This window comes from Aricia agestis, chromosome 9 (genome assembly GCF_905147365.1).
Source record: "Aricia agestis chromosome 9, ilAriAges1.1, whole genome shotgun sequence".
NCBI classification, from domain to species: domain Eukaryota; kingdom Metazoa; phylum Arthropoda; class Insecta; order Lepidoptera; family Lycaenidae; genus Aricia; species Aricia agestis.
The window spans coordinates 12,766,870-12,788,429 of NC_056414.1; the positions used below are offsets into that span (position 1 = coordinate 12,766,870).

General features: G+C 36.9%; 1 protein-coding gene across 2 annotated transcripts in view; it reads left to right on the forward strand.

Annotated features, from left to right (window-relative positions):
- LOC121730413 overlaps positions 1 to 21,560 on the forward strand; it is a 90,135-nt gene that overhangs the window by 59,504 nt on the left and 9,071 nt on the right. For both annotated transcript variants that reach the window (XM_042119438.1, XM_042119439.1), the window contains 7 exons: positions 4,316 to 4,444; positions 4,970 to 5,115; positions 6,858 to 7,080; positions 7,648 to 7,922; positions 8,735 to 8,916; positions 9,277 to 9,465; positions 20,183 to 20,342. In XM_042119438.1, the coding sequence (XP_041975372.1) occupies positions 4,316 to 4,444; positions 4,970 to 5,115; positions 6,858 to 7,080; positions 7,648 to 7,922; positions 8,735 to 8,916; positions 9,277 to 9,465; positions 20,183 to 20,342 (1,304 nt within the window). The remainder of the gene's footprint in view (positions 1 to 4,315; positions 4,445 to 4,969; positions 5,116 to 6,857; positions 7,081 to 7,647; positions 7,923 to 8,734; positions 8,917 to 9,276; positions 9,466 to 20,182; positions 20,343 to 21,560) is intronic.

Genomic DNA, 21,560 nt, shown 5'->3' on the forward strand with positions numbered 1-21,560 from the left:
AGCTAGGCATAACAGCTGCAGCTTCAAAACTTTTATTCACAAGGACTTATCTTTCTCGTCTCATATTTTCTTGAGGGACTGCACTGGCGGTAATTTAAAACCTGCATACTCTGGCCCTCATAAGGTTATTGAAAGAGGTGACAAGACCTTTAAAATTATGGTGAACGGCAAGCTGGTCACCGTATCAATAGACCTAGATAACAGGATTTTGCACATTACAAGTGCACTAGCCACTTCTCCTTAGCGTGTTCCACGGCCCATCAGCGGTCCCACGTCGTTAATGTTAGTGTGCCGCCGATGAAACACGAGAGTATCTACTTACCGTAGCTTTGGTAACTAACTTTTCTAATTACCGTAATCTTATTTAGATACTAGGTTTTTAAATAAGATTGTATGTTGATCATGTCAATCTAGAAAGTAATTTGGCCTACGTACTTTGCCCTAAGCAAGTTTTTGGAAACTGTGTCGGTTTTTTTAAATTTTTCAAGAAAATTAACTAACTTTTTCTAATTACCGTATACTAATTACCGTATGTTCGACCGAATCAAACCGGCCTTCATATTGAGTGACCCTACCATCACACCATACTCACAACATAACACGCGCCAAAATACTCCACACTCACTACACAACAGTAACACCCATCACTACACTCCTGCGGATAACCGTGATTTACCTCCCGCCGATGATAACATCATTAGAACGACGAGGTCAGGCCGTCATGTAAGATTTCCGGACTATTATCGCCCTTGACGGTCTCTAGAGGGGGGTGATGTAGTGACTAGTGTACATAGTTAAACTTCTTTTATAAAACCTTATTATTTTTTACTCTTTAGTTTATGATATTTTGACTTGTTTACTTTTTGATAGATTTTGTCATTACATAAAAATTTTCAGTTTGAACATCGAGTCAATGAGTTTCTCGTAACATAGAATATCATTGCATCGAGTGCGTAATTTTATTACTTTTTCTCCTTTGCACCTTCTCAACTAAAAGTCGGGCAAGCGACCACCCTCGCAATCCCGCGAGGACCTTGCTCACTTCACCGCTATAACAACAAATATTAAAAACAAAATAAATTAAGTAGGTATTTAAGGGGGGTTCCCATACAAACGTGATTTTTTTGCTATTTTTTGCTCGATATAAATAGCGGCAATACATAGGCACATGAAATGTTCACGAAATACTCAGTTTTATTTCTTTAATTAATAATAACATTTAAATAAATGAAATAATTAAGGGGGCTCCCATACAAAAAACCAATGATATTTTATGTTACTAACAATGAGTTTCTAAAATACTAGAGTAGCAATGTCTTACAAAAGATTCTCAGAAATGCGTAACCACTTTTTTGTTCAAAAGACAATGTCAAGTCATATATTCTTTATGTCATTATGTATGTGAGATATGCCTGCAGGCATCTTCGAAGTGGCAACGCGTTGCTACCGTAAACTTCCAATCTAGTTACGTTAGTAACATAGAATATCATTGGTTACTAACGTAACTAGATTGGAAGTTTACGGTAGCAACGCGTTGCCACTTCGAAGATGCCTGCAGGCATATCTCACATATATAAGACATAACGAATATATGACTTGACATTGTCTTTTGAACAAAAAAGTGGTTACGCATTTCTGAGAATCTTTTGTAAGACATTGCTACTCTAGTATTTTGGAAACTCATTGCAAAAAACACAATTTTTAGCCCATTTTTGCTCTATTTTGGCACGAAACCCTTTGTGTGCGAGTCCAACTCGCACTTGGCCGATTTTTTTTATAATCTCACTCAATGTAATTAATGCAAAAGACAAAATGTCACATCCTTATTCGCTTGGCTTGTCTCGGCGGGGGCACAACTGTGCCCCCAGATATTTCACACATTCACATAAACGCGGACACAAAAACGCACTTGCATACACTTAAGTTGTTTGCGAGTTCGTCGCAAGGTCTCGTTGTGTTGTATAACCCTACCTCCGTACTTCACGCAACTTGTAAACAAGAAGGGTTGAGTTCTCAATAAAAGAAAAGTCTGCGAGTGCGAGACTTTACAAATGGAATACGATTATTTGAAGCATACTCTCGAATACGCCAGAAAATCATGGTACCAAATATGTGGTTTCAAGCTTTTATGGTTTACCTTAATACTAAAATGAGTAAAAGAAATTAACAATTTTAAGTTATCAAGCTACTCCGAATATAATAATGTTTAGTTGCAAATATCCTGTTTGTTTTTAATGATACAAGATGTTATGTGTGAACACCGTTATCCTTGAAACCATCAAATGAGCCCGTCAAAATGAACAACTTTTTCTATGAGAACAATGCTGGGAACTAAAAAAAATCCATCTTCATACCCAAATTGCCGATCCAGGCATCCCCATGGGTATGAAGAGTTCTTTTGTTTGGCTTTTTTTTGAGTTCCCAGCATTGTTCTCATAGAAAAAGTTGTTTATTTTGACGGGCTCATTTGATGGTTTCAAGGAAAACGGTGTTTACACTAACACACTATATAATATAATATATTATGTATATCACTTATCAGTAAATGTATGGCGACTTAAAAATAGAAGGGCCTATAATATTACAATAAAAAATCTTTCAAAACTTTCTTCACTCTATAAACTATATGGATTGATAAAATAGATAAAAATATGAACGTTGATTACGACGGCACACATTTTGCTCACGATGGTGAGATTCCTTTATGCGGCGGGGATTGTTTCACCGCTTTCAAACGTTGATAAAAATACTTCCGTCGTGACGGTATAGAATACACCACCCCAGGCCTTTAGAACGATACGCGATTGTGCTATCGTTTGCCTTCAAACTTTTTACAGACGTAGAAAAAGCCTTTGTATCTCACCTCTCTTCAAAAGCTATTATATAGCCATATTTCTTCCCGTGGACAGACAAAACGGGGTAACTATTTTTGCTTAAAGAATTTTTAGTTAATGCGAGGATAAACCTCAATTTGTTATTCCGTGACTCCCGGTTTACCTAGTTCCAATAAAATAGCGAAGTGTTAAAAAATATGAGATATAAAGCACAATATTTAAAATACCTTAAACCATAAACATTTTAATAAAACGTAATACTTTGGCTGTAATTAATTTACAAACTCACCTCCGAAAAAACTCTATTTCATCGAAACATAAGTATTTACTAGGATAATTATACATTTTATTTGAATAAATTGTTAGTAAATCTATATAAAAATCTCTTTAACCGAACAATTTTGTTTCTTAATATTTATTTCCAAAGATATTTAAAAAAAAACATGAAAAATAGAGAAGATCCGCCCGAGTAGTTACAGTTTTATGCTAAGCTAAAATGAATCTTATTGCGATGCGTGTACGCTTGGTCTTTGGTTGTGTGCAAGGTTATCGTTTTTGATTGAGATTAATCCCCGCTTTAACACTCACAGCGTAATTAAAATTAAAAAATATATTTTATATTTTTTGGAATATTTAGTTCTGCATACTAAATAATAGATTACTAAAATATTTATTATAATATTATGTTGTTTGACCAAACTAGCTAATAACTATAGGCATATTATAACTATAGGATATTCTAGGAACAAAAATATATTATCATAACAGTGTTACAAAGCGTTCACAGGTGGATCGAAAAAACGTCACGTACCGTAAATTACTCTATTCCGGAAGCGACGTCAAATGCATAAATCATATTTCCGACTCCTCACCGTATCGACTCGAACCTTATCGCCGTAATACCTTCTTTAGAGCCGTGGTAAACCGGAATTATTTAAAAGTATCAAAAAATATGTTATAGTTCAAATAGAAGCTGTTAAAATAAGTAATGTGAGAATTTAATTGTGGAAGACTAATAAAATATTATAATGAACTTATCCATACTTTCATACTAATATTATAAATGCGAAAGTGTGTCTGTCTGTCTGTCTGTCTATCCGTCTGTCTGTCTGTCTGTCTGTCTGTTACCTCTTCACGCCCAAACCGATTTAGCTGAAATTCGGTAAGGAGATACTTTGAGTCCCGAGAAAGGTCATAGGATACTTTTATTCCGAAAAAATGTACGGTTCCCGCGCGATAAACGGATTTTGGCGCATCGGAGTTGCGGGCGTCATCTAATACATAATATTTAAATTTTGTGATTGAGTTAAATGTGAAATGTTTTATAAAACATATTTTAGCGATTAAAGACCGGTTGCACATCTTCTAATGCGCTTGTAATAGTAATCCGCAATAGGAAATAAACTTTCTTGCCTCTTCTTATATCATCGCCCCTACCTCTTAATACGTATTCTACCCTACTAATAATGTCCTTATTTCAGTCACTGCACGACGGACTACCTAACCCTGCGTGCAGGCAGCTCGCCGTCCGCACCACTACTCGCCTCGCTGTGTGAAGAGAGAAGCAAGACCCTGGAGCACCCAGGACCGAACCTACTGTTGGAGTTTAAGTAAGTAAATAGTAAAATTTCATCAATTTAAACTGAATTATGATTTTGTAGTATCACCACGTTATCGAGGCAGTAGTTCTATGGAAAAGTAGATAAAACAAAGTAAAAAAGGGTAAAGCGTTTCAATATTTACAAGGAAGCGTCCTTTCAAATATTGCGCAGTTTTATTTACTGTATACTGCAGTATAGTCTATTTGTTTATTTCAAAAGCCTACAGTTACGCTAGGTTAAAATTTATAAAATTTCATCTCTATAATATTATGTATATTTTTCTCAACTAACGGCCGTTCCCAATATTTGATCTATCTCTGGTTTTGCCCTACTAGAGATAGTAATAGCTCACAATTGACATAAAATATTTTATGTCTAATGTGAGCTATTCCTATCTCTAGTAGGGCCAAACCAGAGATAGATCAAATATTGGGAACCGCCGTTAGTCTTAACGCAATAGATCCTATAACTTTACTCGCCAATTTAGACATTTATATTTTATATCGTTTTAATAAGGGTCATTGTCCCACACAGTTCCGGTGCACTAGTCCCGCCATACGACTACAACGGCTTCATAGCGAAGCTGGAGTTTCTGGAGCGACAGGACGCGAGCGACCCCACGCCAACAGTGGCGGTGGCGTCGCAGCCGCTGGCAGCCCTAGTGCATCCTAATCACAACGGTCAGTATATATTTTGCGAAAAATCTACCACTTACAAGATTTTTCGCAGATAAAAATGTTGTTTGTCTTATCACACTAAAACTTACAAAAAAATTGCTTAATAGTAATAAAAAATAATTGTTCTACGGATCCCGGAGTAATACTTCTAGCCATGTTACTATCGCTTTATACGACATATTTAGGCTTAAATTACACTGAAATGAAATGGCAGCGAACGGCAGCGCGTTTTCAGTGTCATAATATAATTTTAAACTTCTTTCTTCTTAATGTAATACATAGTATCGTTTGAGAGACGCCGCGAGCACACTGAGGCCTCCTATGCGGCGGCGCGGCAGCAGAGTCTTGCCCACCGCATAGAAATAGCACGAGGCAATTTGCGGTCGGGTGCGAACAGTTGCGCGAATGAATGAATTTGGTGTGATTGCCTTACGGCCGTTCCCAATATTTGATCTATCTCTGGTTTTGCCCTACTAGAGATAGGAATAGCTCACAATTGACATAAAATATATGTCTCTAATGTCTAATGTGAGCTATTCCTATCTCTAGTAAGGCAAAACCAGAGATAGATCAAATATTGGGAACGGGCGTAAGGCGTGTGTATTTCTAAATTTGTACTGAAGTAACAGATTTCAATTTCGTAAGATGTCTTGCAAATCTATCAAATCCATACAAATTTAAAAATGCATATACGCGTCGCGTTGCGATCTTAATCGACCCTTATAGGCACCTCGTTCTTAGGAAACTCTATTAAAATAGCTGATGACTACTGACTAGTTAATTTCTGACAGTGGTAGCATTTTATTTGCCATTAGCATCAATGTTATCTCAAATTCTATACATTTGTGTTGACTATTATAATTAGTTATGGCAAATTAAATAAAGATTTTGTCTGTAACAAATCCACCAGCAAATCTCCTAGAAAGTTATTGAATAAGTCCTATTATTTGTATTTAAAAGCCAATTGCTTTAATGCTATAAAAGGTTCTCAAATAACATATTGTTGTTTTGTCATATAGACAGTAAGCCGTTATTTAAAAGCGTCCTTATGTAGCGCTTAGAAATTCAACCGTGAGTCCTTTGTGTAAAAACAATTTATGATAATAATACTACGTATATGTAAAACGCTTCTCTGATGACAATTCCATGTTAATAATCAAAACTCATCACAAAGCGCAATTGTCTCTTCAAACGGTATCGCAGCCTACTTTAGATCTCGCTCACCGCGCGTATAATGAGCGAAGCCTTCACCTTAACTCGCTTCTGGGTCATCGGGTCAGGGTTTATGCAGACGAACATGTACGCTCATGTTTTATGTATTTAATCTTAATTCAGTTTCTTTTCAGTCTCAATTATCTATGCGCCAGCTTTGAATAGCTAGACGCGGACGAAGGAGGTCGCAGTTTCAATTGATATAATTACGTCCTTATTTTTTTAGATTTGAACTTTTGTAAGCAAAAACAGAAGTATAAAAATCTCCTCGTGCGAATGCTACTTAATTAACGTGTGACACGACGCGACCGAAGAACGAGCAATTAGTTAATTTGTTTCCCGCGACGGACGCCTTTTGGACGAACTCTATTTGAATTATTTTCTACTCAATTAAACCGAAGCCGATAGCCATTGTTATCGCTGACTGAATTTTTTATTCTCGATCGAGTACTTTCCCGAAGTGCTTAATTGAATGAATGGTGCGATTAATCAAAGCTGCGATATTTCAATTTAAATTCGTTTTTCGATATCAGGCGACAAGTCATCGGAGATTGAAGTTGACGCTCTGTCGAATGAGATATCGACGAGCAACGGGCGCGTGGGGTGCGGTGCGACCGTCCGCGGCTACGGGCCGGGCGGCGTGCGCTCCGGACACTTCGACACTCGCACCGCGACCTGGCGGGCCCAGTGCGCTATACACCTCATCGGCACCCCGACCGACGTCATCCAAGTCTCGCTGTTTAATTATAATTTAAGGTAAACTTTCTAGATTGAATCCTTAATTAGCGTCTTACAAGATTTCGTAGAATTTTGGGAAGCTTATAAAATTCGTTATGATTTTTCTTAGAAGGCTTGTAGCCTTTGAATTTAAAACAAAGATAAATATTTACCGTCCGACCTATGTAGCAGGTACTTTATAAAAAAATTAATCACTTCATTGTTTGCCCTTCCAATCCAATAAATTTCGTCTGAAATATAATCTAAAGATAGCGCCTCGTGATAACTCGAGTCTGAAATTCGTCAAACCGTGTGACCGAGTTTGATTAAATAACTTTGGGAATCGCAAACGAAACAAATTGCTTTTAGCGGGGCAAAAACATTTGTGATGCCCTTAATTTCCCCGTTTAACACCTTCCTGCGCATTTGTATTACTACCACGCAATATCGTAGCCTCAAAAACACAAACATATAACTCAGAAAAACATGTTTGCGAAGCATTTTCTTTGTATCGTGTTACTAAAATAAACCATAAAGAAAAATGACATTTATTTTTCTGAAATAAAATAACACGTTCTTACTTACTTGGTGCATTCGTTGTCCCAGGTTACAAAGCTGTAGATCTCATATTGAGATTCTGGAGGGGTTACACGAGTTAAGCGCGAGAGGAGACAGGGTAGACAGATCGGAGCGAATAGACCGCGCACTGCTCAGGGTATGCGGTCCAGCAGTAAGGGAGGCGAGAGACCCCGCTGGCAGGTTCCTGGTGCGACAGGCGGTCACGTCCAAGGGCTCCAACGTCACCATATTCGTTAGAAGAGCTTCTTCTCGCAACGTCGACGAAGAAGAGTTTGTGGATGGTGGTTTCGCTTTTCATGATGGTAAGGATTCCGACATAATTTATAAGTCTTGATTATGTATAATTTTTAATCTTTAAATACTCATCTGCTCAGGCTTAGTCTATTTACCCGATGTTTGATAACAACAGAAATCGAACTAAGCCTGTAAACATTTATCTGACAACCTTGAATAATATCGTTTTGTTGTTCAACTCAATTAAATTCATGGAAGTTGTGCCGTATCGAAATCGAATCAGCTAACAAACTTCAATATGGCCATCCCGTCTTGAGCCGGATTAGAGGAGGAAATCGTGTCTATCTTGTTTGATATCGATCGCTTCGACCTGTAGGACGTGCTTCAGACGTGTTCTGTTCAAGCCTCATGGCAAATTGATCTGGCTATCCGACATTGTTTCTCATTGATTGGACAACTATTAACAATATATACGTTTCAATTATCATTTAAAAGCATTCAAGCTTAGTTCTAAGAGATAATTATATAGTAATCGGTTGACATATTGAATTCTAGTTCAATGCTTGGTGACATTGGTGCCATTGACTGGTGTCACTAAGCTAAGTTGAAGTGGAACGTTGGAATATATTTTTTAATTGATTGTTTTTATCATAACATCACAATGTGGGCGATAACGCTCCCTTGTGGGCGCTGAAGGTCTGAAGGGGGACAATGAGGCTTGGGGGGTGATTTATTTCATTAGGATGCATTTTAAATTGAAACAATGGGGGCGCTAAAATATAATTTGTTCTAAAAGTGGGCGGTAGACAAAATAAGTTCGGGAACCTCTGAACTAGATACTCGCATATTATATCCTGGTCAATTGTGGGTAATTTCCCAGAGCAACACGAGGGCACGGTGTCCCCTGATGCGACGTGCGCGGCGACTCATTACGGACTGTCGTCGCCTCCTCACGGCGGTGTCTCCGCACCATCGCACCATCACATCTTCTGGAACATCGAGGAACGCCTCATATGCACGCATCGCTTCATACCCGCCTCCAACCAGAGCGTTACCATTGAGGTGATTGTACGATTATCACGTTGAATATTTTATTGATAAGCCATTTCCTACATTTGTACGTGCAAGGAAGCGAATTTTTTTGCATGTCTATAGTATTTGTTCTTCAAAACCGTGAAACACACACACGCGCGATCAAAATAGTATATTATGTTACTTCGTTCATCTTCATACTATGTTTAAATCAAAGTTATTTCTTTTCGATCCAGCCGTTCACGCGTGATGCCGTAACCAAGGAAAATAGGAACATAAAATTGTCACTCAAGAAATATTAGACTATTATCACCTTTCTCTCCTACTTTTGGATATCGCCTACCATAATACCGTTTTATCATCATTCTTTTGGATCTTGCTTGTCCTTAGATCCAGCGGCTGGAGCGCATGTGGAGTGCGGAGCCGCCGGGCGCGGTGGCGGGGGGTGGGGGGTGCCGCACCGCCTGCGGGGACGCGGGCTGCGAGTGCCGCGCGCTCACGCCGCTCACATACCACGACCATATCGCGCTGGTGGCGGGAGATGGGACACATCTGTCTTGCCTATGCGGGGATTTTCAGGTGACTACCTATACTTAATATTATATGAGAGAGAGAGCCATAACTTTGAAAGCATCACCAGTAACATTTTGTGATGCAACTATAAATTTTGCGCTCAAGTAGCTCGTATGAACATTACGCTGGTGGCGGCAGATGGTACTCATCTGCCGGTGATTGTTAATTATTTAAGAGGTGTTATACCTTTGAAAGTATCATTTTACGTTTTGTGATACAGTTTTGCGCTCATGCCGCATATTTTATTATGAGCACGTCGCGTTGCTGTTTAGTGACGGTATCGCTCGTGCCTTTGTGGTGATTTTTACCATTTGGAAACATATCTCATCTACTATGACCATATTGCTCTGAAGTCGGGTGATGATAACCGATTATTGTGTTATATTGTTTCCATTAATAGGTTTAAATGTGGAACTATCTATCATGACTTACGGCTGAGCAATGTACGGTCTTTTTATACTATTTTTAATGTTTATGGCTCTTATAACGTACACTTCAACGTCTCTACGGAGTAAATGCTGTCTACACACCCACGTCACGCAACACACATAATATAGCAGTTTGTCATATTGCATAATATAAACGATCGAAGTATTTAGTCAAATACAAATATTAACGTATCATACATGGCGCCAGTCTTTGAGTCAGACGTCGTAATATTATTTTCAGAGCCTCACGTACTATATTGACTAAATTAGTTTTTGATAACAATGATTTATTACATCAAAATATATTAAGTAATAGAAATAAAACCTATTTTATAAAAAATAATAAGTTATAAGTAATGTATTTATAACTTAATTAGTATCCGTATTTTTTATCTCCGACGTTACTTAGACGACCTCTGCGACTCCGACCTTATTTAGACGACCTCTGTGGCTCAATTAGTTGAGTGTGTGGCAGCTCAAGCCGGGGGTCGCAGGTTCGAATCCCGTCGACGGAACAAAAAGTTTTCAATGTTCCCTGGTCTGGATATGTATTAAATATGTGTATGATGTAATAAAAATAATTTGTAATAAAAGTATAGTATAAAAGTATTAAAAATATTTCCGTTGTCTGGTACCTGTAACACAATGGCTTCAGGTACTTAGCACGGGGCCAGACTGACGTGGTGTGAAGCGTCCATAGATATTAAAAAATAAATTAAATTATGCTTCTCTATTTATTTTCACTAAACGTCTCGTATAAAGTATCAAAGAACATCAATAAAAAAATCAGTAGTAAAGAAAATGTATATAATAAAGTAGGTTGTCGAGAAAATTGACGGTAATTGCCTGATATACAAGCGGAAAATTGGAGGAGCGACGAAATCACAGACTCCCTATGCCGTCTATAAAAATATATGAATTAGCAATTTCCTTATGAAAACAACAGTTGAAAATATTGACAAGATCTTCCCGTGTTTGTGTTTCATAATTGAACATTTCCATTTGTGGACGAGTTTTGTAAGCTTTGTTCATTTAAAACCTTTTAGGTTTGCGTAAAATTATCACGGATAAAGTATGTAAAAGAGCGTTTTCAGTTTTTGAAGTGAAGTGAATTATAATATATTCTATTCATTTCAGACGCCTGCGGGGTCAGAGACCTAGAGCGTGGCTCTTGACTTACGTGTCTATATTTTTTTAAGAATAACGCAAGCTTATCATTTGAGCTATGTCCACACTGTGCACTTTCATCTTTAATTTTCGTCATCAACTTTCATATTGGCGCATTCAATAATTGAATGCGTCAAGGAGCGCAACGCCAATATTGTCATTTTTGAAGTTTTGGATACGGTCAGAGAGCATACGTCGTATAGTTGACTGCGCTATAACGCATGCCCTTGACTAACAGAAAAAGGCACAGTGTGGATAGAGCTATTGTCTGTCAAGTTGATCCATGCGTCGGATGGGCATATAAAAATCATTCCTGCGCCATATCTCATTAATCGCGTCCGTCATCCACATCCGCACTGACCCATGAGTGTAATGTGAGTGCCGTTGTATACTGCGCACACCCATGGGCACTATAAAATCATTCATTTTTGTAGGCCTAATTTTAAATCGCGCTTCCAGTGATTATTATGGTTATCTAGAAACTTTATTCTTCTACGTGTGTTATAACTTTATTAGAGAAGTTTCCGAAGTTGATTTCCTTTAAAGCTCGGTAGTCTTATAGTCTTAAAGCAATATTCAATAGCTTTACCTACTTACTAAACTAGTGCGCAACTTCCTCCGCCTATATCCAACTGCAAAGCTTTAACATATTACTATCGAAGCGAGCCTTACTTTTGTGTACGTCAAAGAACTACGATATATTATGAAGTGAACTATAATGGCTTGTAAGTATTTTGAAATTTGGAATGGATGTAAATAAAATAAAGACGATCATTATAGGACACATTAGTCGGTAAAATGTGGAGCTAGTCAGTAGTTTTGCTAATGATGCTACGCCGTAGACTCCGTAGACTTAGGGCCGATACGACGTCGTATCGTACCACGATGCGGCGTCGTTTCACGATGCGACGTCGCGTCGTGGGAATCTACGACGAGCATCGTCAAAAACTACGTCGCGAATCGTGATATCGTAACGTGTCACGATACACGGCACGACGTCGCGTCGTAGAAACTCACGACGCGTCATCTTTGAATTTTGAATAACAACTGTGGCACTGACACAGGAACGCATCGTGAGTTTCTATGACGTGACGTCGAGCCGTGTATCGTGGCACGTTATGATGTCGCGACATAGTTTTTTTACGATACTCGTCGTAGCTTCCCACGACGCGACGTCGCATCGTGAAACGAGGTCGCATCGTGGTACGACACGACGTCGTATCGTGTTTATGTGTCCCGACTCTTACGACGACATAGTCAAACTACGCCGTAGACTTACTACGACATAGTCTTGCTACGCCGTAGACTCCGTAGACTTACTATGACGTAGTCATGCTACGCCGTAGACTCCGTAGACTTACTACGACATAGTCTTGCTACGCCGTAGACTCCGTAGACTTACTACGACATAGTCTTGCTACGCCGTAGACTCCGTAGACTTACTACGACATAGTCTTGCTACGCCGTAGACTCCGTAGACTTACTACGACATAGTCATGCTACGCCGTAGACTCCGTAGACTTACTACGACATAGTCATGCTACGCCGTAGACTCCGTAGACTTACTACGACATAGTCATGCTACGCCGTAGACTCCGTAGACTTACTACGACATAGTCATGCTACGCCGTAGACTCCGTAGACTTACTACGACATAGTCATGCTACGCCGTAGACTCCGTAGACTTACTACGACATAGTCATGCTACGCCGTAGACTCCTTAGACTTACTACGACATAGTCATGCTACGCCGTAGACTCCGTAGACTTACTACGACATAGTCATGCTACTCCGTAGACTCCTTAGACTTACTACGACATAGTCATGCTACGCCGTAGACTCCTTAGACTTACTACGACATAGTCATGCTACTCCGTAGACTCCTTAGACTTACTACGACATAGTCATGCTACGCCGTAGACTCCGTAGACTTACTACGACGTAGTCTCGATACGTTCTTTCTTTATAATATTATTATACTTTATTTTTTCCGCTGTTCTGACAGACTTTTTCCTATTGACTAAAGCTTGACCGTTGTAAAGTCGACCCTCGTAGCATACTCGTAGCATACATTTAGTATGCTACGAGAATGCTACGAGGGTCGACTTTACAGCGGTCAAGCTATAGTTCTTTTGATTGGCCTTACGTAATAGTCAAACAATGCTTTTGAATTAATATACTCCGGTCAAAAACCTCAGATAATCCCAGCGTAAGTAAAAAGATATTGGCAAAAATCTAACTCTTCTTACAGTTTTCATGTGACAAAAATGAAGTTATTTACTATTTTTCAATTTATTATTTCCCCCGTACGTAATACAGGTCAATTTTTACAAAAATATTTTATGTTTTTTACATTGGCTTGATTTTTACTTTTTTTTCTTACATTCCTTGTCTCCTAATAATTTTCTCTGACATTTTTGTGTTATATCCGAATATTATTTAAACAAAGATGGAACTAGGACAAGTAAGAAATAGGACAAGTAACGATTATTCGGCTTACCTGTTTAAAAATGCAATATACGGTCGATGCGACACCGGCCAATTCCGGCTACAAGGTAATTGTGTTAGTTGGGATTACTGAACACGTGTACCGGGCCTAAAGTACCCCGTACCCTCACCGGGTCGTGCCGCGATCCGCATAATTAAGAGGGTTAATACTAAGCATGTTGCTGTAATAATGTACGCGTACAGCGAATACATCGCCCTTATTACAATGTAGTAAGGTTGATTAAAAACCCTCAAATTACAGTAACATACTTTTTACGCTTATCTGATTTACGTTTATCATTGAATTGCGGGAAATGGCTTGTCTGATTATGTCTTTATTTAATACAGTAACATCTATTCAGATTTCAGACATGTGTGATGATTACTTAACTTTAAGTTAATTAAAAGTTTGACAGAAAAGGTATGGTTTATGTCAAAATCTTTTTTAAATTAAATGAAATAAAACCATTATGTATCTGGCTTTGACGACTTTAAATAAAGATATAAGTTGATATGTTTCTCCCATTTATATTATGAACTAATAAAATGTTATACATGACCTAATAAAATCATGTTATATGTTTATTAAAGTGTATTGTTTATCATGGCATGTACGCTATGTAATCTAACCTATTTTCTCATTCATAAATACAGCACATAACACGTTTATTCCAGTTCTTATTTTCGTTCTAATAATGTTATTGGGGTCATATTTACTATGCGTGGCGTCCCCGAATGGGTCTCCCCAGTAATCTATATACCATCATAATAACGACGGGCGATAAAATGACAACGTGAGCCAAATAACACTGTAAGTGATGTTCTACAATCTAAAATAACCTCTAAAAGCTTTCAGTCATCAATGTACGGTGTACACTTTATTATTTTACGTCGCTAATAAAACAGAAAGTGTTGTTTAGAAGTCTTTGTAATCACTGGCGTTCTAAAATATAAAGGTTTTTTATTAATGCTATTATTTTCTGAAACTAGCTGCCTTAAAATATGTTTTTCATAAAAGAGCAAATATTGTTTCATTTAGAGACCGTGTATCGAATCCTTCTGATGCGGCTCCTGGCAACATTTAAAAATCATCATTTTGTTTTCAATTCTGAAAATAAATGTGAAATGTTTTTACTTTTTATAGCGACCATTTCTCTGACTCCAAATATTGGTGGTGAAACCGAGCAAGCACTTTTCAACCGGTCGTAATTTTGTTTCGCGTTCCGTTTTTTTACGGCAACACGTCGGTATCAAAGGGATTTTGATTTTACATACGCTTTACTGATTGACAGTTTTGAATTAAATATAAAAATCGAACGATATTCGAATTCCGAAAAACGTGGGCCACTCGAACGTGCCACAGCACTAAATTGGCTTTTAATTAAAGCTTAAACTGTCTGTCACGGTGAAAATAGTTTTTATTTCTGTGGGGTAAGCAGGAAAATTCCGATAAATTCGTAATCGTCACGCTATCGACGATTGTACGAATATTTTGACTGCTCTCATACATTTGACTTTCGTTATTCGATAAAGTAGCTCTCAAAATATATTCCCGGGTTCCCCTCGTGTAGAAATAGTATAGTGCATTACATAGGTCTTCAAATTAAAAATACTGTTCTAAACATTCTGCCATCCAGGTGGCGTGCAAAAGTCAAAGTAAACATTTAATATAATATTGAAAATTAATTTATATAATTACAAAATTAGAATCGATTACAAAACGAAGTTCGTAATTATTAAATTAGCATTAAAATATCCATTAGAAGTCAAAATAAGTAAAATTCATAAAAAATAAGTAGCAAAATGTCAAAATTACAGTAATAAATTCAATTATAATTATCCATTAGAAGTCAAAATAATGTCAAAATACAGTAATAAATTCAATTATAATTCATATATTCTTGGATACTATAAAAACTTTTTTCTGCAAACCACTTTGTAATTTCTCTTTTGAAAAATAGTATAGTGCGTTCATTGCTAATTGTCATCATTTCAATTTTTAAAGACCGACCGCCTTGCAAAGTGTAACTTTTTTATCAGGGGATACATTCTGACACTCACACATGGGGTGTGAGCACTGACCTCCATTATACAAGTACGCTGGACTTATGATACCCACCTGCTTTTTGTGCCTATTTGAAGCGGAGAACTAAATTTGACGTAAATTGCAAATGGCCTCATAATCGTTATTGCATCACTAGTATTAGTTCCAAGTACTCTCACTACTGCTGTCAGCGCCAATATGGTGACTTTTAAACTTCATTTTTACATCAGATTTAGTTATCTTCCCCCGCATTGGGAAGCGCTGATTCCGCTTCAAATATGTACAAAAAATAGCTGTCATTATCATAAGTCCAGCGTACTTGTATAATGGAGGTCAGTGGGTTTGAGTGCCACAAGGTCCTTATAAGATTATACTTTAATATCATATCACAGTAGAATAATGTCACTTAAATTGAAAACAAATGCCAATGACGTTTCGGGTCAAAGTACTAAAACACATCGACGAAACCATCAGCAGTAAGCCCATTACAAGATATGTTTTCTCAACATAAAAACGTATGCCTCGCAAAAATAATGCCCGTAAAGAATATTACGAGCCCACAACTAACTCGACGACGTAATAACATCTTACGTCAAATAATGGAGCGTTAAAATTGTGCAAGGAGAGCAATAAAAATATATTCTTGTCTTCTGTGATCCGTGATGTTATGTGAAGGTTGGTATGACTATATTGCTAAAGGACCGCAATTTTATCAATTTGTGCTGAATATTACAATGTGATAATATACGTATCTCATGTTTTTAATGTGTGGTAAACGTAGTTAATATATTACTTCGCAACAACCATGTTTCATTTTGTCCAGAGCATTGTACAATTTAATTTTCGAACAGCTAACTTATTTCGCAAGTACACACACATAATATTAATATCGCCGAGATAATTGTTATCTAAAGGGCAACAGTTTCAGTGGTAATAAAACATTTTGTATCTAGCTGTCAGCCGTAAGCCCCGGGTTATTAGTGGTTTGCCCCGGGCTCCGGCGGCGCGGGCGGGGACATCCCACAATCTCACCCCACAAAATTGAATTAAGTTGACAAGTACATATACATGACTTACAGAAGGATTGTGTATTTACTGAGCGACAAATTTTAAATGTACATGAATAATAAAAATCGGCCAAGTACGAGTCGGACTCGCGCACGTAGGGTATAGAGCCGTTATAGAGCAAAAGTAAGCCACAAATTGTGTTTTTTGTATGGGAGCCCCCTCATTTTTTTATTTTATTTTATTTTAATATTATTATTAATAATTAAAGTACACATATTATCATAAAGGATTTTATAAAAATTTCAAGTGTCTAATTGTTACCATTATTGAAATCGAGCAAAAAAGGCCAAAAAATCACGTTTCTTGCCCCCCTTCATTATTAATTTTATTTTGTTTTTAGTATTAGTTGTTATAGCGGCAACAGAAATACACAATCTGTGAAAATTTCAGAAGTTTAGCTATAGCGGTTTTTGAGATACAGCCTGCTGACAGACAGACGGACAGACAGACAACGAATTCTTAGTTATTACTAAATTAAAAAAAACTTATTATTAAAAACGGGACCCGTTGGGTCCCGTTTTTACCCTTTGGTAACGGAACCCTAAAAATGAATGTTTAATTTGTTAGTTTCGCTAAAACTTGAGAATGCCGAAACCGACTTGGCTTATTAATTTAGTCTTGAAATATTCGTGGAAGTCTAGGGAAGGTTTATTAGGGGAAAAGAGATGTAAAGTTTACCGGGTCATATAGCAAAACTTAAATCCTACCAATATTATAAAGGCGAAAGTTTGCTTGGATGTATGGATGTTTGTTACTCTTTCACGCAAAAACTATTGAACGGATTTTAATGAAACTTTACTATAATATAACATCAGAAGAAACACATAGGCTACAATTTTAACCGACTTTCAAAATGGGGGAGGTGTTATGTTCGTTTTTTTATGTTCAACGGTTACTATGCCGTTTGTTAACCGATTTTCAAATTTTTTCTTTTGGTATATAGGGTATCATCTCGATTTGGTATTACATTCACAAAAGTGGTGATCTGATGAAGGATCCATAAGTAATCGAGGGAACTCCTCAAAATTTATAGGGAAACATGTGGTGACTTCGGTTTCGTGAGAAGTATTCTAAGCATATGCTACCAACAAGTAAGATTTTGCACCGAGGTATACCTGGTATACCGTGGTTCGGAAGGTGCTGAAAGAACTCCTGATTCTTTATAAATACAATTTTGGGAGTTTCAGCGTTGTTTTAAGAACGGAAAGCATATTATGCTTCTATGCAAATTACATTCATCATCATCATCATCATCACTACCATATTATACCATGCATCGTCCCATGGTTATGAGCCTACTATGACCCTGTTATTGGTATTTTTCATAGTCTTTTAGATCGAGACTCGAGTATGTCAAGCGATAATTTAAAAAAATCTATACTTAATATTATACACCTAAAGAGTATGTTTGCTTGAACGCGCTAATTTCAGGAACTACAGGTCCGATTTAAAAACTTATTTCAGTGTTAGATAGCTCATTTATCGAGTAAGGCTTATAGGCTATATAGGCTTTATCTCACGAAAAACTACTGGAGCAATTTTTGTGGCAATATTTGGCACAGATAAAGAATATATCACGTGAAGGAAGTATAGCTATTTTTAATGGGAAAATGTACGGTTTCCATAAAATTCCTAATTATCGCGGACGAAGCCGCGCGGGACATCTACTTTATTATAAAATTTCAAATTTTATCAACGGAAACAAAAACAAAAATCACAGGATTCCAGTGCTGTGTTCGCCAGCCTTCAGAATCCACGAAAAACACCACAAAAATATATTATCTTATATCTTTAAACGAGCAATTCTTGTATATATATATATATATATATATATATATATATATATATATATATATATATATATATATATATATATATATATATATATATATATATATATATATAATTGGAATCTCGGAATCGGCTCCAACGATTTTCATGAAATTTAGTATATAGTGGGTTTTGGGGGCGATTTTATTCGTGCTTTATCGAATACCGAGCAAAGCCCGGTCAAATAGCTAGTAATAATTAATTCTCCAATATATTGTTCTTTTAAATTTTAACGACTGAATGGAAAAATATTCACAATTCTCAACTTTGATGAATCAATTTTCGACTGCGCAAATGTTTTCGTTGGTAGCAGTTACAGAGTTGCCATTTAAAACATTCGTATCGCAACTTTGTTTGTCCTGGAACGTAATATTTTGAGTGCAAATGACTATAAAAAAAATCTCCCGGTACGAAATGTGTGTATCCTGATGGTTTGCTTATTTCGTATGTACGTCTCTGTCTGCCAATCGAAATGTTATGCTCACTTTGTTATTTTTACCTGACGTGAAACTTAGCACAATAATTCTAATTCCCTTTATTTTATTCTTTATTCTTGAACCAATATTGTGCAATGTTAGTTTTAAAGCGTTAGCAAAAAGTTTCAAAATATTGAGAATGTTTCCTAGGATTATTTTTCCGACCCAAATATCGACCAATAGAATTGCACCATTCGACGTCACGTGGTACAACCTACATGGTATTATACTGATAATTTTTTGAAAATTTTCTCTGGTAGTTGCTATATATAAAAAACAAATTCTAGTTCTATTGGCCGACATTTGGGACGGAAAAATAATCCCCCGAATACCACACGAGCTTCAAAATTATCTTGCTTGCAAAATTAGCTCTTGTGGTATTATAAGTGAAAACTTTTAAATATTTTTTTGAATGAAAATGTTTCTTCCAGACTTTAAACTATTTTTTGCACTGTAACAGTATTTGATTATATTATTTATTATATTTTTTTAAATTTCTAAGTATAGGTACTTTATAATCAGTTATTAACAGATTTATTTTATATACTTAGGATCGCTTCGAATAGAATAGCGACCTTTCGATTCTGAACAAGTATTGCGACACCAGAATTTTTATATATTATTAACAATATTACAGCATCATTATAAAAACGAATTTTTGTGTCTAAGATAACAAAAGGTTTAGGGGTCGGACCCAAAACTTGTGGGTGCTTGTGTAAAATCGGCTTATTAAAACCCGCGAGGGTTCGATATCTTGAGATGCCAAATGTTTTTCAGTATTTCCTCTGCATGTTTCATCGGATACGGAAAACCATTTCGGTGGCTATTTCTCTGATCAATGTCGTTATAAAATAAAATGTTCGTTGTGTATGAAATATTATAACTATGTTCAAATTAAAGGAATTTTAAGCCAGTGCTGACATAGTAAAGTAATAAATAATATTATAACAATGTGTTGGCCTCGATTTCTAATCTTATTTTCTATTTTTTCTATTAGATATTCTTAATCGGTTCAACTTCATTTCATTTCATTTCAACGGTTTCTGTTTAGAGAATATAAAAACAGAGTTCAGAGAGACACTTGTTTGCATTTATAACAATTATGATAGACGTTTTACTAAAACCATATTATCAGCCCTGCGATTATAATATTTATTATTCTTCTTTTAGAATCTCGTAAACTCTGTTGTCCTACCCTGTGCTCATCAAGTAGTTGTTTACAGGCGGCGTGGTTACCGGTGGTGGTTCGGAGCTGGACGAGTCTCCGGCTGGAGTACTCTGTGGCGCACTACACGTACGCGAGCCGGGGGTTCGACTACGCCGCCGCATACAGCTTCAACGACGACGCTATGTGCGGCCAACGAACGTATACTACGCACTCAGGTTTGTTGTAAAGCACTAGATCCTATGTAAAGGCCCTCGTAGATCTAATTGGACTGATCGCAGGCCGACCTGACAGACCTCGCTTTGGGCATTTCTGTATGTGTGGGCGCGAGTCCGGGCAGCTGATATTTGACCTGTCCATTCAGGCCGACCGAAAAGATCAGCCTCTGCGTATAATATGGTAGTCTTTTGGTGAAGTCGAGACGATGAAGTTCACCAAGGATAAGTTCACTCCGAAACGAAACCTAGTTCGACTTGATGGTTAAAAGAAGTAAAATTTTGAAATGTCTAATTATGAAATCTTTTAGTGTAAGCTGGTAGCTGATGTGATGTAAGTCACTTTAATATATCAAAACTTGGCAATTTAGATTAATGCATTAAAAACCGTTGCGGACCTATGATATTAATGATGTTCACGAGAGCGATAGATCGCTCCCTAAATCTAACAGAAAACTAATAACTAATATTCCTTTTTACTATGTTGTATGTACTAATATTATATTCCTTAAAACTGTAGAATTTCACTATAAATATCTCTCTATGATATTTTCGAAGACACGATAATCATGCAATAAAAATACGACATTAATGCGAGACAAACAATGGGTTTGTCGAAATGGCGGTGTAAATGACTTGTATTTGATATTCGAGGCGCGTCGGGCGTTCCTAAAAAACCAATATTGTTCACTTCGGTATGGAGTGTGGCCGAGAAAATTACGGTCATTCGCTCCGGCCCAGATCGGGTTGTATTAAAAAGATCAAGTATAAATAGAATCATGCCGTACTTTATTGATCACTAGAAGTTGTGGCTTCGGCTACGTAAATAAGGAATTTTCGCGGGAACCGTACATTTTCCCGTAAAAAGTAGCTTAAATTATTCTCTATTATTTAAGCATCGGTTCAGCAGTTCATGTGATTAGCGGGTCCGAACAAACAAACAAACAAACTCTTTAGCTTTATATTATAAGTGTACATTGTACAATTTATATTCTTTGGAAAATTTTAATAAATAATAAGGTACTATCAGAGAAGTTGATTCCTATGCAAATCAGGGACCTAAGTAGTTGGTTGCGTTACGTCAAACCCAGCTGACAGATCACAATTAACATTAACATTGAATTGACATATTCGACTAAATAACGTTGGTCTGTCAATTGCATAGGAATCAACTTCCTCGATGGTACATACTTTTTTCTCCTTTTTTAAATATCGCATGTA